The sequence below is a fragment of the Coturnix japonica genome, chromosome 1 (genome assembly GCF_001577835.2).
Source record: "Coturnix japonica isolate 7356 chromosome 1, Coturnix japonica 2.1, whole genome shotgun sequence".
NCBI lineage: Eukaryota > Metazoa > Chordata > Aves > Galliformes > Phasianidae > Coturnix > Coturnix japonica.
Genome location: NC_029516.1, coordinates 56,879,959 through 56,892,203, shown reverse-complemented (window position 1 = coordinate 56,892,203; position 12,245 = coordinate 56,879,959). Strand labels below are relative to the sequence as shown.

General features: G+C 35.3%; 1 protein-coding gene across 1 annotated transcript in view; it reads left to right on the top strand.

Annotated features, from left to right (window-relative positions):
- Positions 1–12,245, top strand: part of IGF1 (insulin like growth factor 1) — a 55,221-nt gene that overhangs the window by 32,259 nt on the left and 10,717 nt on the right. The window contains exon 3 of the mRNA XM_015867574.2: positions 5,748–5,929. Coding sequence (XP_015723060.1) covers positions 5,748–5,929 — 182 coding nt within the window. The remainder of the gene's footprint in view (positions 1–5,747; positions 5,930–12,245) is intronic.

The window sequence follows — 12,245 nt, the reverse complement described above, 5'->3', positions numbered from 1 at the left end:
AGGTAGCTTTTTCTGTAGTGAAATAAAGAACACCTTTCAGAGAACAGTTCATTTTTAATAATGTCCCCCAAACAGACTAAGTCACTCTTCAGACACACCTGCCTATTGTCTATCTTAAACTTGACCTCTAATTTTCAGACAAAGAAGATAATTAAAATGAAATCTGAGATTTATCTGCTTAGCCTCAAAGAGGCAGTGAGGAAACAGAAGTCAAGAATGCTTCAACTATGAGCTCCCAGCCTGTGCTGGGATCTGTGCACCGGATCTAGTGCAAAGGACATTCTTGTTCTGTTACTACATCACAGTATAGCAGTATAGACTCTCATCCTTATTTTTCAGGTTCAGAAAGATCTCTGTGGCTGAACTACTGCTCCACGGTATGCTTACACACATCCGCATAAACACTAATAAATGAGAAAAAGAATTTTGTATCATACCACTTTAAAGAAACACTCAAAAAAAATCAAAAAAAATGAAAACAACAAAACAAACAAACAAACAAACAAAAAGCTGCTGTTGATGTTTCAAAATTGCACAGAACATGTCACCCTGGTATTTTATAAGAAACATTTCATGTTTTTCAGGTCAAAATTACATACAATACCACAGTATGCTAATATGTCAGTAGCTTTTTACATTACTTTAAATGCTGCAGTTATAGCAGAAAGTTGACTATTAGCAAGTGAGGAACATAGTTCAATGCTTTTCAGAGTGACATTTATTTCTGAATGACAGTCTAAATACCACTCCTAAGTTCTACTGTAGGGCCTGAAAAGACACTGAAAGGTACTGCAAATGAAAAGTCACAGAAAACCTAAAGGACACGTTACCGCAGTTCTTTCTGAAGTTCTCAAAAACTGTTTTGTTTTGTTTTGTTTTCTCTTCATTCTAGGCTGTTTCACATGTAATTTCTTCCTCTTAATGTTACAACAGTGGATTTTGATTCTCTAAGGAATGTCTAGTTAGTTTGACAATTGAAACTTTTGCAATCCACCTACACCAGTGATTCTAACATTGAAACTGTCAGTAGAGCAGAAGCATCAATGAAATATTTAGGGATTGGGAAACAAACAAACAAATCAAACATAAACAAGACCTACTGAATTACTACAGTGGCTTTGCATTGTTCAAAGGGAAGTGCTGTTAGTACAGAAGCCAGCTGTTTAACTATTGGAATTCTGCAACTTGGCCTGCCTTCAGTGAACTTCAGAATAGTGTGACTAAACTTTGTCTCTGCTTGCACATGGAAACAAATATTCACATATTTGGTACAGTAGATTAAATGAAAGCCAAAAATTCTATTAAGTAAACTTTGACCTACACAATATGAAATCTCTTTTGAGCCTGAAACTGACAAAAAAAAAAACAACAAACCTCCAAGGAAATCAGTGTACAACAGCAAAAAGGAATGCCCAGGATTGTTACAAGTCCACAGGCAGCACTTTGAAGGTTGAGTAAATATAAGAAACTTTTTTGATAACTTCTGGAGGGCAGCACTGAAATTATGTCAGAAATATGAGAAATATGAGAAAAAAAATGATATAGGTGCCCAATATACTCACACAGCAGGATCAGTCAGTATTTTAAGACAATATCATCAAAAATTAAGGAACAGAATACTGATATAAAATGTGCAGAACTCCCAACCATTTATTTATTCATATGGATTTTAATTTACAGCTTAAGTTTTCTGTTAAATCAGTCATAATGCAGAAGGGCATTTGGGCATGTGCTGAGTGTTGAATAAGTGCTTTACTACAATTTACTTTGCAGGAGCTTGAACATTGGCTTAGATCTAAGTACATCTTTTGATAATGATTATCTAATCCTGCTGTCCTTTTAGAAGAATCACAGAGTTATAGAATCATAAAGATTGCAAAAGACCTCTAAGTTCATCCAGTCACTCATTCCCACCATGCACACTAACCATGCATTGCAACATACACATGGCTCTTGAGTACCTCCAAAAATGGTGAATCCACAACAGCATCAACATTCTTACAGAGAAAAAACCTTTCTTGATATTCAATCTAAAATTTTCCTGGTTCAATTCAAGGCCGTTGCCTGCTGTTCTATCTCTATTACTTGGGAGAACATGATAATCCCCACCTCATCATAACCTCATTTCAGGTTGTTATACAGAACTGAGCCTCTTCTCCACACTGACCTACTCCAGTTCCCTCAGCCACTCTAAGACTTGTGCGCCAGATCCGTAGCAGCTCCATTGTCCTTCTCTCAACACGCTCCAGGGCTTCAGTGTCTTTCTTGTTGTGAAGGCCCCAAAACTGTACACAGTTCTTGAGATTCAGCTTCATCAGTGCAAAGTGCAGGGGGACAATCACCTCCCTTGTCCTGCTGAATATAGTATAGGACAAATACTGATAAGACCCACAGAAGTTATCACAACTCCTTGCAATTCTTCATCTCATCTTTATCCATAATAACATTATATATTGCACTACATAAAGCACAATAACAATTTCAAATTTGTTAATTTTTAATTAATGTAAGCATTAGGTATTGCTCAAAGTAGAGCCGAGATTACAACATTAAAAATAATCAATTTTTCCTATTCTTATCTATTATGTTGTCTAATCTTCTCAACAGCAGTGAAGGTGATACCAGTTTCAATTTCATACGAAGTTACACCTTTCACAATCAAAATAATACTGATAAATTGTCAGAATGCCTCATATCCCACTGCGCTAAAAGATAATTGAGGAAAGAATGCATTGAATTATATAATTGATCTAAACTTAAAATGTCAAAACAACAGCTATGTTGTATGCTCAGTTTGGACAAACTGGAAAGAATTATGGATTGATAAAATGGATAAAGAACTTTAAAATATCACCTCCATCAACCAGTTCTTCTTTGGCTTGTTTAATCACAACAAAGTTAAAAGTTAACATTGTTAAACAACAATATATTTTGCAAATTTTTGAGAACATTTGCTTGATTAATTCCTTTATAACATTTTCATGTAGAAATGGAACCCATAAAAATGGCACTATTAGCCATTAGTCATTATTGGAAGAACATTCTGATCAAAATTTTCCACTAAGGAAAACTACCCTAGTAAATGCTCTACCAAGTAAATAACTGGCTTCAATAATGAAAAAGGACATTTGCTTTGCTAAACAACTTTACAGGTTCGAGGTATTGGAGGTCTTGTTTCTCATAGGAGGAAGATTTCAGGTATCAGCTTCTGTACATAACTTTTGGAAGTTCCTGGCAGAAATATTTCATCTTACTGACCTTAAATTTTGTCACCTAGATATAATGATATCTGTTTAGTATGAATGTCAAGAGGATCTCACATCTGTACAGTTCTTAGAAGAGCTAAACGTCTCCTACTGGCTTGACAGATTTTTTTAACTTATAACTTATTTCCTAGATAGAAAGCTCATGATAAGCCAGCTGAAACCAACAAATGAACAGTTCCTCCTTATTTCTACTATTATCAGTAGCATTACAAGGGTACAATAGCCAATCTACATGCCTGTCAACTCCTATGAAATACTACTCAAAAGAAAAATCCTGAAGGAAGTTTTTGAGCGTGCTTGCATACAAGACTGATATACTGAAAAAACAATGTTTAACTAATCAACAGTTTGTACCTGCAGTTCAGCAGGATCTATTAAGAAAAGGAACAGAATTTCATAGAATCACAGAATTTGCCCTTCTATGTTCTAAACTGGAGCAAGACAAAATATGGGAGAGCTCTGGGTATCCAACACAGTAATGACATTCCAGATGCTATCATGACAGCTAAATTTTAAAACTATTAGGCTTAGACAATCTGATTAATAGGCTCCAGGAAAAAATAAAAATAAAAATCCAGTGAAAAAATTGTAACTTATAACTCAGTGAGTGAAAATAGTCTGGAAAAAAAATCCAACAACAAATCTTTATCTTCCTATTCATAATACTTTTCAGTGATACACAGAAAACAATGCACACTCACAAATCAAAACATTACCGTAACATACTCCTGGCATGCTATTCTGTTTAGTCTTATGAAACAAATAATTTTTAGCAGACAATGTACAGTATAGAGGCCCTCAGTGAATTGCAATCTACCAAGTAAGCATGTTTTTGTTTAATTTATAGTCCCTGGAAAAAAAGACATTTAAAAACCTATTGTCTGGGTTTACAAAGCTCATGAGGATGGTTAGTTCTTAGTTGATTGTACTGCTGGCTGAAATATTAGACATACTTTACAACTAGAGGTCTTTTCATTTACGGATGTACTGAGGCCTCATGGGTTCTTCATCAGTGGACATATGTTTTAATTACAGGGAACTGCAAAATGCAGTGTTGTCTTCAAATCGACAACTGCAGGCCAGAATCATGGATATTAACCTAGAATTTCTGTATAGGAGATAAGAATTGCTCAGAGAGAAATGGAATTTTCATCTTTGTTGATATATCCTTTCCCTGTACTTAGCTTCAGTCATTTCTAAAAGCTGAACTCCCTGCCAAACACTGAATAACAGAGTTTTGGTCTCAGCGATAAAACTGAAAAGGAAAAATATATTAAAAAAAATAAAATGTTGATCTGACTGAATTGAGTTACTTCATTTTTTTGGCTCTTTCTGTGATTTTTCTTTCCTTTTTATTCTTTTTCTTTTTTTTTTCTTTTTTTTTCCCCATATTTTGAGTTTTTATCCAATGTGGATCGTCTACATGGAAACATTTAATGCTGAATATGTCAAAACAAAACATTTAATCTTTTCAGAATTTTACTGTCTGAAACCAAATTCTACCAGAATTTAAAAATAGTTGTAGTAAGACAGCAATTATTTTGTTTCTTCTCTGAATTTAATGTTCATTCATTTCTAGAGTCATAGAAGGGCAACTATGCATCCAATTGGGCTTTATCCAAAGAAGCCCTGGAAATTACGGGTCTGTAATCTTTGCATAATATGTCAGTGAAAACTCCAGTTAGTAAAGAAATCAGAAATCCTTGACAGTGTGAGAGTTCTGTGAATCAAAGTTTAACTCTTCACTGGAGCTGAAAATGTAGTAAAACATATTTTCTACAGACTCCCAGTATAAACACAAAACATGGGACAGACCATGTTATGTTAGTCCAGTTTTCCATTCTGTGCAAAGCTATACTCTATGAACTATTCTGTCTTTACCTGCTCCATCAGCCACAATTCTATTCTTGCTGCATTTCATTAGTTACTGTGTTAGCTTATTTCCTCCTGCAAGTTTTTGGACTTGCAGATCTTATAACCTATGTACTTGTACACAGCTTTCATTTCCCTTTTGAGTGTACTCTAACTTTACACTGTGGCTTAATGTGGTGTTTCTCATTTGAAAATACTTGAAAATACTGCACAGGCATTGTCTTTAATCATCAGCTACCTATATCAATACAATGACCAGCTTTTGTCTAAAAACTAAAGGATACATCTCTTTTGCAAGTCCTCCAAATGCCTGGGCGTGGCTTACTTCCTCTCCATTTTCAATGCCAAGATAATTCAAGAAAATATTTTCATAATAGTTTTATAAGAAGATACATATTTGCTTAAATGCTTAAACAGCAACCACTCATAGACAGAGGTCAAAGCTGGCCATTTCCAGGAGTATCTTTGAAAGTGCTTATCTAAGGACATAGTCATAGATATCACTACCATAGTTAATTCAGGTAAAAATAATGCAACTTAATGTGATTGCTGCTGAGATCTTTGCACTTTCTGTCTAACATGAAAACTTTCCATTTGTGTTTTGTATAGGTAAGCCTACAGGGTATGGATCCAGCAGTAGACGCTTACACCACAAGGGGATAGTGGATGAATGCTGCTTCCAGAGTTGTGACCTGAGGAGGTTGGAGATGTACTGTGCTCCAATAAAGCCACCTAAATCTGCACGCTCTGTACGTGCTCAGCGCCACACTGATATGCCAAAAGCACAAAAGGTAGGCCAGGCCAAAACACAAAAATCTCTATTTTAGGAAAAGAAATTTATGACAAGGCTGGTAACTTTGCAAACAACTGATGTGTTCTGCTACTAGATACATTGAGATGTACCAGGTTTGGGGAAAATAGCATCCATGGTAGAAAATAAGGAGCAGATTCATCTCTCAGAATGCTGAATAAAAACCTGCAATTGCTAAGCTAGTAGTTGTAGCAGGCTTTATCCTGCTTCTGGGTATTAACTGAGAAGTACTTACGTCATCTGATCATAAATAGCACCTAAAACCTCTTTCAAAAGAGAAATCAAACACTGAGTGTTTAAATACTCATTTATCCAGAAAATACTCATCCTTCTTTAAGGAAGAGGCAGACTGAGTGACTGAGAGCTCTTCTAGTATTCTTTTTACTGTGTTAATGAACAAATCATTTTCTTCTTTCATCATTGTTTTGGCTTCTTTTTTTCTTTTTATTTACCAGAAGTAAATTAAATTGATAATTTAGCTCCAGTCATTACATACTTCATTTTAACTATTTAACGTTTAATATGTGTGTTCTCCAATAATTGTAAATATTCATTGTTATAATTTGTATAATTATGGAATTCAGAGCACTCAGACATCTGCCTCTGTTGTAGTAGATACTGAACATACACATAGTTAAATCTCTTTTATCTTCAACAGAGCCTATAGTTCAGCCAACACATCTTTGACTAGGCTGCCACTAAGCTCTCTTCCAACTATCTCTCCTGTTTGAATTCTGAGCATCTGTTTCACGTGTTATCTGTTATCTTCTGTAAACCTACAATGATATATCTTATTGCTGTTGACCTTGTCTCTCCTGTATATATGCTTGTCCCTTTCCTACAGTCTTCTGAAAACTTTTTCCTAAGCGGAATTAAACTGTATGAAATCCTAAGATTTCAAAGAAACTAGGAAACCAGTCTTATGTACTAATTTTCTCAACATTATCTTTATTAGATAACAACTGTAATTGTTCTAGTGTCACTTCACTTCCACAAAATAACCAAAGAAAGAGAATCCTTTCCAGCTCTTACTTAAGGGTTTTCAACCTTTTAAAGTAATGGCTGCATGATCCTTCCAGAGAAGCATCACTTTAGCCATGAACATCTCAGAAGATCCACGCAAATGTGTGTAGAACATATGTAGAACACAACTATGGACAGAAAAACTCTGTAATTTATTCATATCAAGGCACACGTATATCTAAGGCTTGTGGAGAAAGAAGGAAACAAGCTTGGCCTGTAGTCTCTGCACTTCTTCCCATACTTATTACGAGGGTGATGGGCAAAATGTACTGTAACACCATGTGAAAAGAGACAAGGTACCTGTTAGCTTTATGATAGATCTCCATGCTACTTTCCTTAGAGGGCCAAGGAATTATGTCGTTCTTTAATCAGATTTATTTTTCCCTTTAAGAATATGTGCAGGAAGACACTCTCACAAACTGGAAGAGCCAGAAGGCCTTGCACCTTTGCACATTAGATGATAAAGAGGTGTTTGAGAACGAATACTCTGTGCCAGGGTATTCCCTTCCTCAGAGAAGAGATGAGATATCAGACTTTAAGGTTTCAAGAAGCTTTTAGGACAATGCTTTTAGATATTGCTTCTAGGCTGCCCGCTGTGGAGTTAGGCTTTGGACTCAGTGATCCTTGTTGGTCCCTTCCAATCTGGGATATTCTATTTTAAGAGGGAAAAAATAGGGCAAATTTGTATTAACTGAGATGAACTAGCTACAGCAGACAGCATTCAGGAAACAAAAAGGAGAAAAAACAAGAGGTGAAAAGGACAGTAAAAAGAAATGAAAACCGAGTAAAAAATAAGGAAGGGAATTAGATTAAAGAGTCTCATAAGATGAAAAATACTGAAGAAATGAACAAACTATGAAGTACAGAGTTTTGAGAAAATGGAAAAGAAAATAAAATTAGAGAAAAGATTTTTATTAAAGAAGAGAATACCAATAAAGAAAACGTACAGGAGAAGGAGGAAAGAGATGATCTGAAGCAAAAAAACCAGAAATGCTTCTCAATGGGAAATTGGCAATAAAATATTAGAAATCTTATGGGAAAAACAAACTAAATTTCTCCTTCATCTCTGTTAATGGATAAAATTAGATTGAAGAAACAAAAATACAAAAGGAGTAGGAGAAACTGTAATTCTAATTTATGCTAGATAAGAGGAACATATAGTTAGAAGAAATAGAATGCAAGAAGAAAAAACTTATACATTGAAAAACTCTAGTACATATTTCCATGTTATTATTTACTCTTTCTTTTTGCAACAGTAACTGCCTCCACTGAAGAAAGACAATGCAATGCACATATCTTTTCTTTGCATAGGTTCTTCCAAGATGAATATATTTAGTTAATTCTGTATTGATATGTTACTGATTTTAACAAAAATATTTTGTTTCAAGTTGAATATTTTTTTTCTGCTTTACAGTATTTTCCCTCTGATTATTTTTCCATGTATATGAGGTAGATCGTAAACATACAGAAAGAATATATAAGATAATGTATAGGAACTCTGTAAATTCTTACTTAGATACAGGATCTAAGGAGGGATTAATTGTAATATTAGTTGTTCTCATTCTTGGATTTTGTACACAATCAGTGTCTCCTGTTATTCATTCTTCCAGTGTAGTTTTAATTTCCAGGAATAACAGAATCTCAGTAAACTTACTACATTGGAGGTGGTTGTTCTGATTATAGGCTAAACTGATGCAGATTGTTAGTCATCACCTCCAGGGATGGTGACTCTTCCAGCCACTCCTCCCTGAGCCTGTAGGGTTGCCAGAAGTTGTTGTGGCCAAAGTGCAGGACCCAGCAGTTAGTCTTGCTGAACTTCATTCTATTGGCCTCAGCCCAGCGATCCCCAGGTAGATCAACACTTCCTCCCAACTTGGTGTCATCTGCAAACTTACTGAGGGTGCACTCAATCCCCTCTTCCAGACCAAAAAAGATATTAAACAGGTCAGGAGCCAATATGTATGCGTAGGGAACACCAATCATGACTGATAACATCTGGATTTATTTCCATTCACCACCACCCTTGGGCCCAGCCTTCCAGCCAGCTCTTTACCCAGCAAAGTGTGTATCTGTGCAAGCCACAGGCTATCAGTTTCCCCATGAAAGTACTGTGGGAGATAGCACCAAAGGCTTTGCTGAAGTCTAGGTGGACCATGTCAACAGCCTTTCCCTCATCCACAAGGTGGGTCACTCTCCCATAGAAAGAGATCAGGTTGGTCAAGCAGAACCTGTCTTTCATGAACCCATGCTGGCTGGGCCTGATTCCCAGACTGCCCTGCACATGTTGTGTAATCTCTCTCATAAACAGAGGCAGGAACTGAATGATTTATGTGGCCTGGGAAACCAAAAATGACTGTGGTGGTAGAAGGCTAGCATCACGAATGAGTTTTAATCCAATTATGGAGAATGTAGGTGTAGAGTTTTCTGGGGTTTTTTGTTTAGCAAAAAACCAAGATGTTTTTTTCTTTGGGATTGTTATTTGTTCCATTCTTAAGCATTTCTTCATAGTCAGATATGAAAGTTTCTGAAAGCTAAGTAATAAACACTTATATTACATATATTTTACATACAGCATACTTTACAGATTTTAAAAAAAAGAAAGACGAAGAATGCAGTTAGAAGTGCCTCATTATTGCCATAGCTGCTGTATACAATGGAGCACATATTCAACCTTAACTCTATCTAAGTTAGATACCAAGCTTTCAATATCTCTGTAATTGCTCTTTTACAGTCAGCCTGCAAAAAAATTACCTTAAACTGGTACAGCCAATGACATGCATATTTGCTTGCACAGAGAAATGAAAGAGCACAATGCTATAGCCTCAGGCTAACCACTCCAAAGTCTCTCATGTACCAGATGGGATAACTCAGAGTATGAATTTCAATATTATCGACCTTAATGAAGTTGTGAACTATAGAAACATGTCCTTTCTGTAGTGCCCAGCAATCAAATATCCTTCTCAGACATCTATCTGAAGGATACCAAACTCTCATTAGAGCATATGTGTCCTACTTCAAAAGAAGTATCACCCCAACTCCCTGCAATATTTGATATCCTTTGAGCTGTAGCCTACAGAGGTCACCAAACCTATCTGGGTCAGCAACTGTCTGTAATGAAAAAACGCTTGTAATTTGAGAGGCATTTTGAGACATTAAATATATTTTCTCCAGTGCTGAACAACTGATCCAGGCTAAAGTACATGAAAGTCCATAGAGAAGCATCAGCTTTGTTTTTAAACGCTTAATAGCTGACAGAAAAGAAAGTAACTTTCTATTATTTTTTATTACAGGACAATGGTTGGTCAATGAGAAAATGTAAAAACAGCTTTTTCAGTAGCCATCATATGTAGATGTAACAATCAGACGAATTTATACAAAACCAATGTATCTGTCTAAAATTCAGTAAGCTGTGTACTTTTTACGTGTTGGTTCTCTTCCCCCAAATACAATCTACAAAGGCAATTCACCTTCAAAGACAAACTGAAATAGAATAGGATCTATCCATATAATCTTTATTCAAATTATGTCCTCTAAAATATACTTCCATGACCATTCAGATTCCTCAGTATAGCAGCTGTTCACCAGAAACACAGAAATGTTATTAAATAAGCAAACTACAAGTAACTCAATTGATTTTCTCCAATAGGTTATTTAAGGAAAACTAGGTGAATGAACTTGCTTTTCAGTTTAAAGTTTAGACTGAAAATAATAATAATAATGATAATAATAAATATGTTTGGGTCAACTGTTCTGGACAGTTTAGGTAAGAGAAACATAATTATTTTACATCCCACTGCAACACTGAGGCCAATACTACACAGACTGCTTCCCTGTCTTCTATTTATTTTAAAAAGAATTTGGCATTGATAAGGCTGATTATAAAATTCACTAGACAAAGAACAGGAAAAAAAATAAATGTAATTAAGTGCCATTCCCTTGCATCCTAAGCAAGAAGACCAAAGAGATGTACGTAGTATGATTTTACTCTTCCTCAGATTTTTATTCCTTATTCTTTAGTATTTATATGTGGAAAGTACACAAATGTATTAACTGCAAACTAGTAGAAGGAAGTGGGTTCTCTCAAAAGATCAAGTACTAGCCAACATCCTTTCAGATTTTATTTAATCTTCAGAATTTAAACATACTAAATGGGACTGAGAAACAGTGAAAATATGATGGTTTTACTTTAAGAAAATCTTACTCAGAAAACAGAAAGTGTATTGCGTGATTTCTCATTAATCTTACTAAGATTGGCTTTATCTTTTGTAATTGGCTCTTTATCAACTCACAGATACATTTACAGACCAAAATATGCTTAATGGCATTAATCCTAATTCGTATTACATCCATATTACATTACCAGAGCCAGCGCGGGAACTTTTATGTGTAAGAGATAGAAGGACTTGGCCTCTTCACTTCAGAAAATTTTCTCCCATTGCTTACTTCCCAGCCTTGTTATTTTGTTACCAACCACACTGCCCACAGAACCAGAAAACTTTCAAATAGACCTTAGAGAGTCCGTAGCTAAGATATCATGTGTGTTACTACAAACATTAGAGTTTCCATTTATTACCAATAAAGCAAGAGATCTTTTAATGCCAATATGAATTTTGGAAGTCCATCCTAATAGCATAAGAATGCTGTTGCATGCTTCCCAGTACATTTCATCTTAGCTAAATGACCTTTACTGTCACTGAGGTTGTTGTTATCCGTAAGTCTCCAAATATCCATGCTTAAGGTGGTAGGCTTAAAGTCTGAACTTCTCTGTTCACAAAGTGACTTATGCAAAGTTAACATTTTGCAACTGGCATCTTAAAATGCTTATTACATTTGTCTATATCTAAATATCAGCTTAAAAGGTCAGACAAACAAACAACATATACACACACACAAAAAAAAATGTTTTTTAATTACTTAATTTCATAGTCAAATAAATTAGGCAAGATTATGTATACTAGAGTAAAGGTAGGTCTGAGTTCAGGCATTCATATTTTGTTTTCATTAGTCTCAACATTGCATACTTGGAAAAAAAAAATGTTATATGTGTCAAAGTACTTTCTGGCATGCACGTTAATCTATTTATGGATCAAAATGCTGATTCCAGAAGAGAAACTGTTCTAAAAGCTACCTGCCATCTTCCCTCAATTTCAAAGCTAGCCTGGGTATTGTGACAGCTCTTTCCCCATATACATGCGAATATTAACAGCTGTAACTGAAAGCTTGCTATATCATGGTACTTGCTTTATTTCAGTGATTAAGCAGTTTTGAAGTCA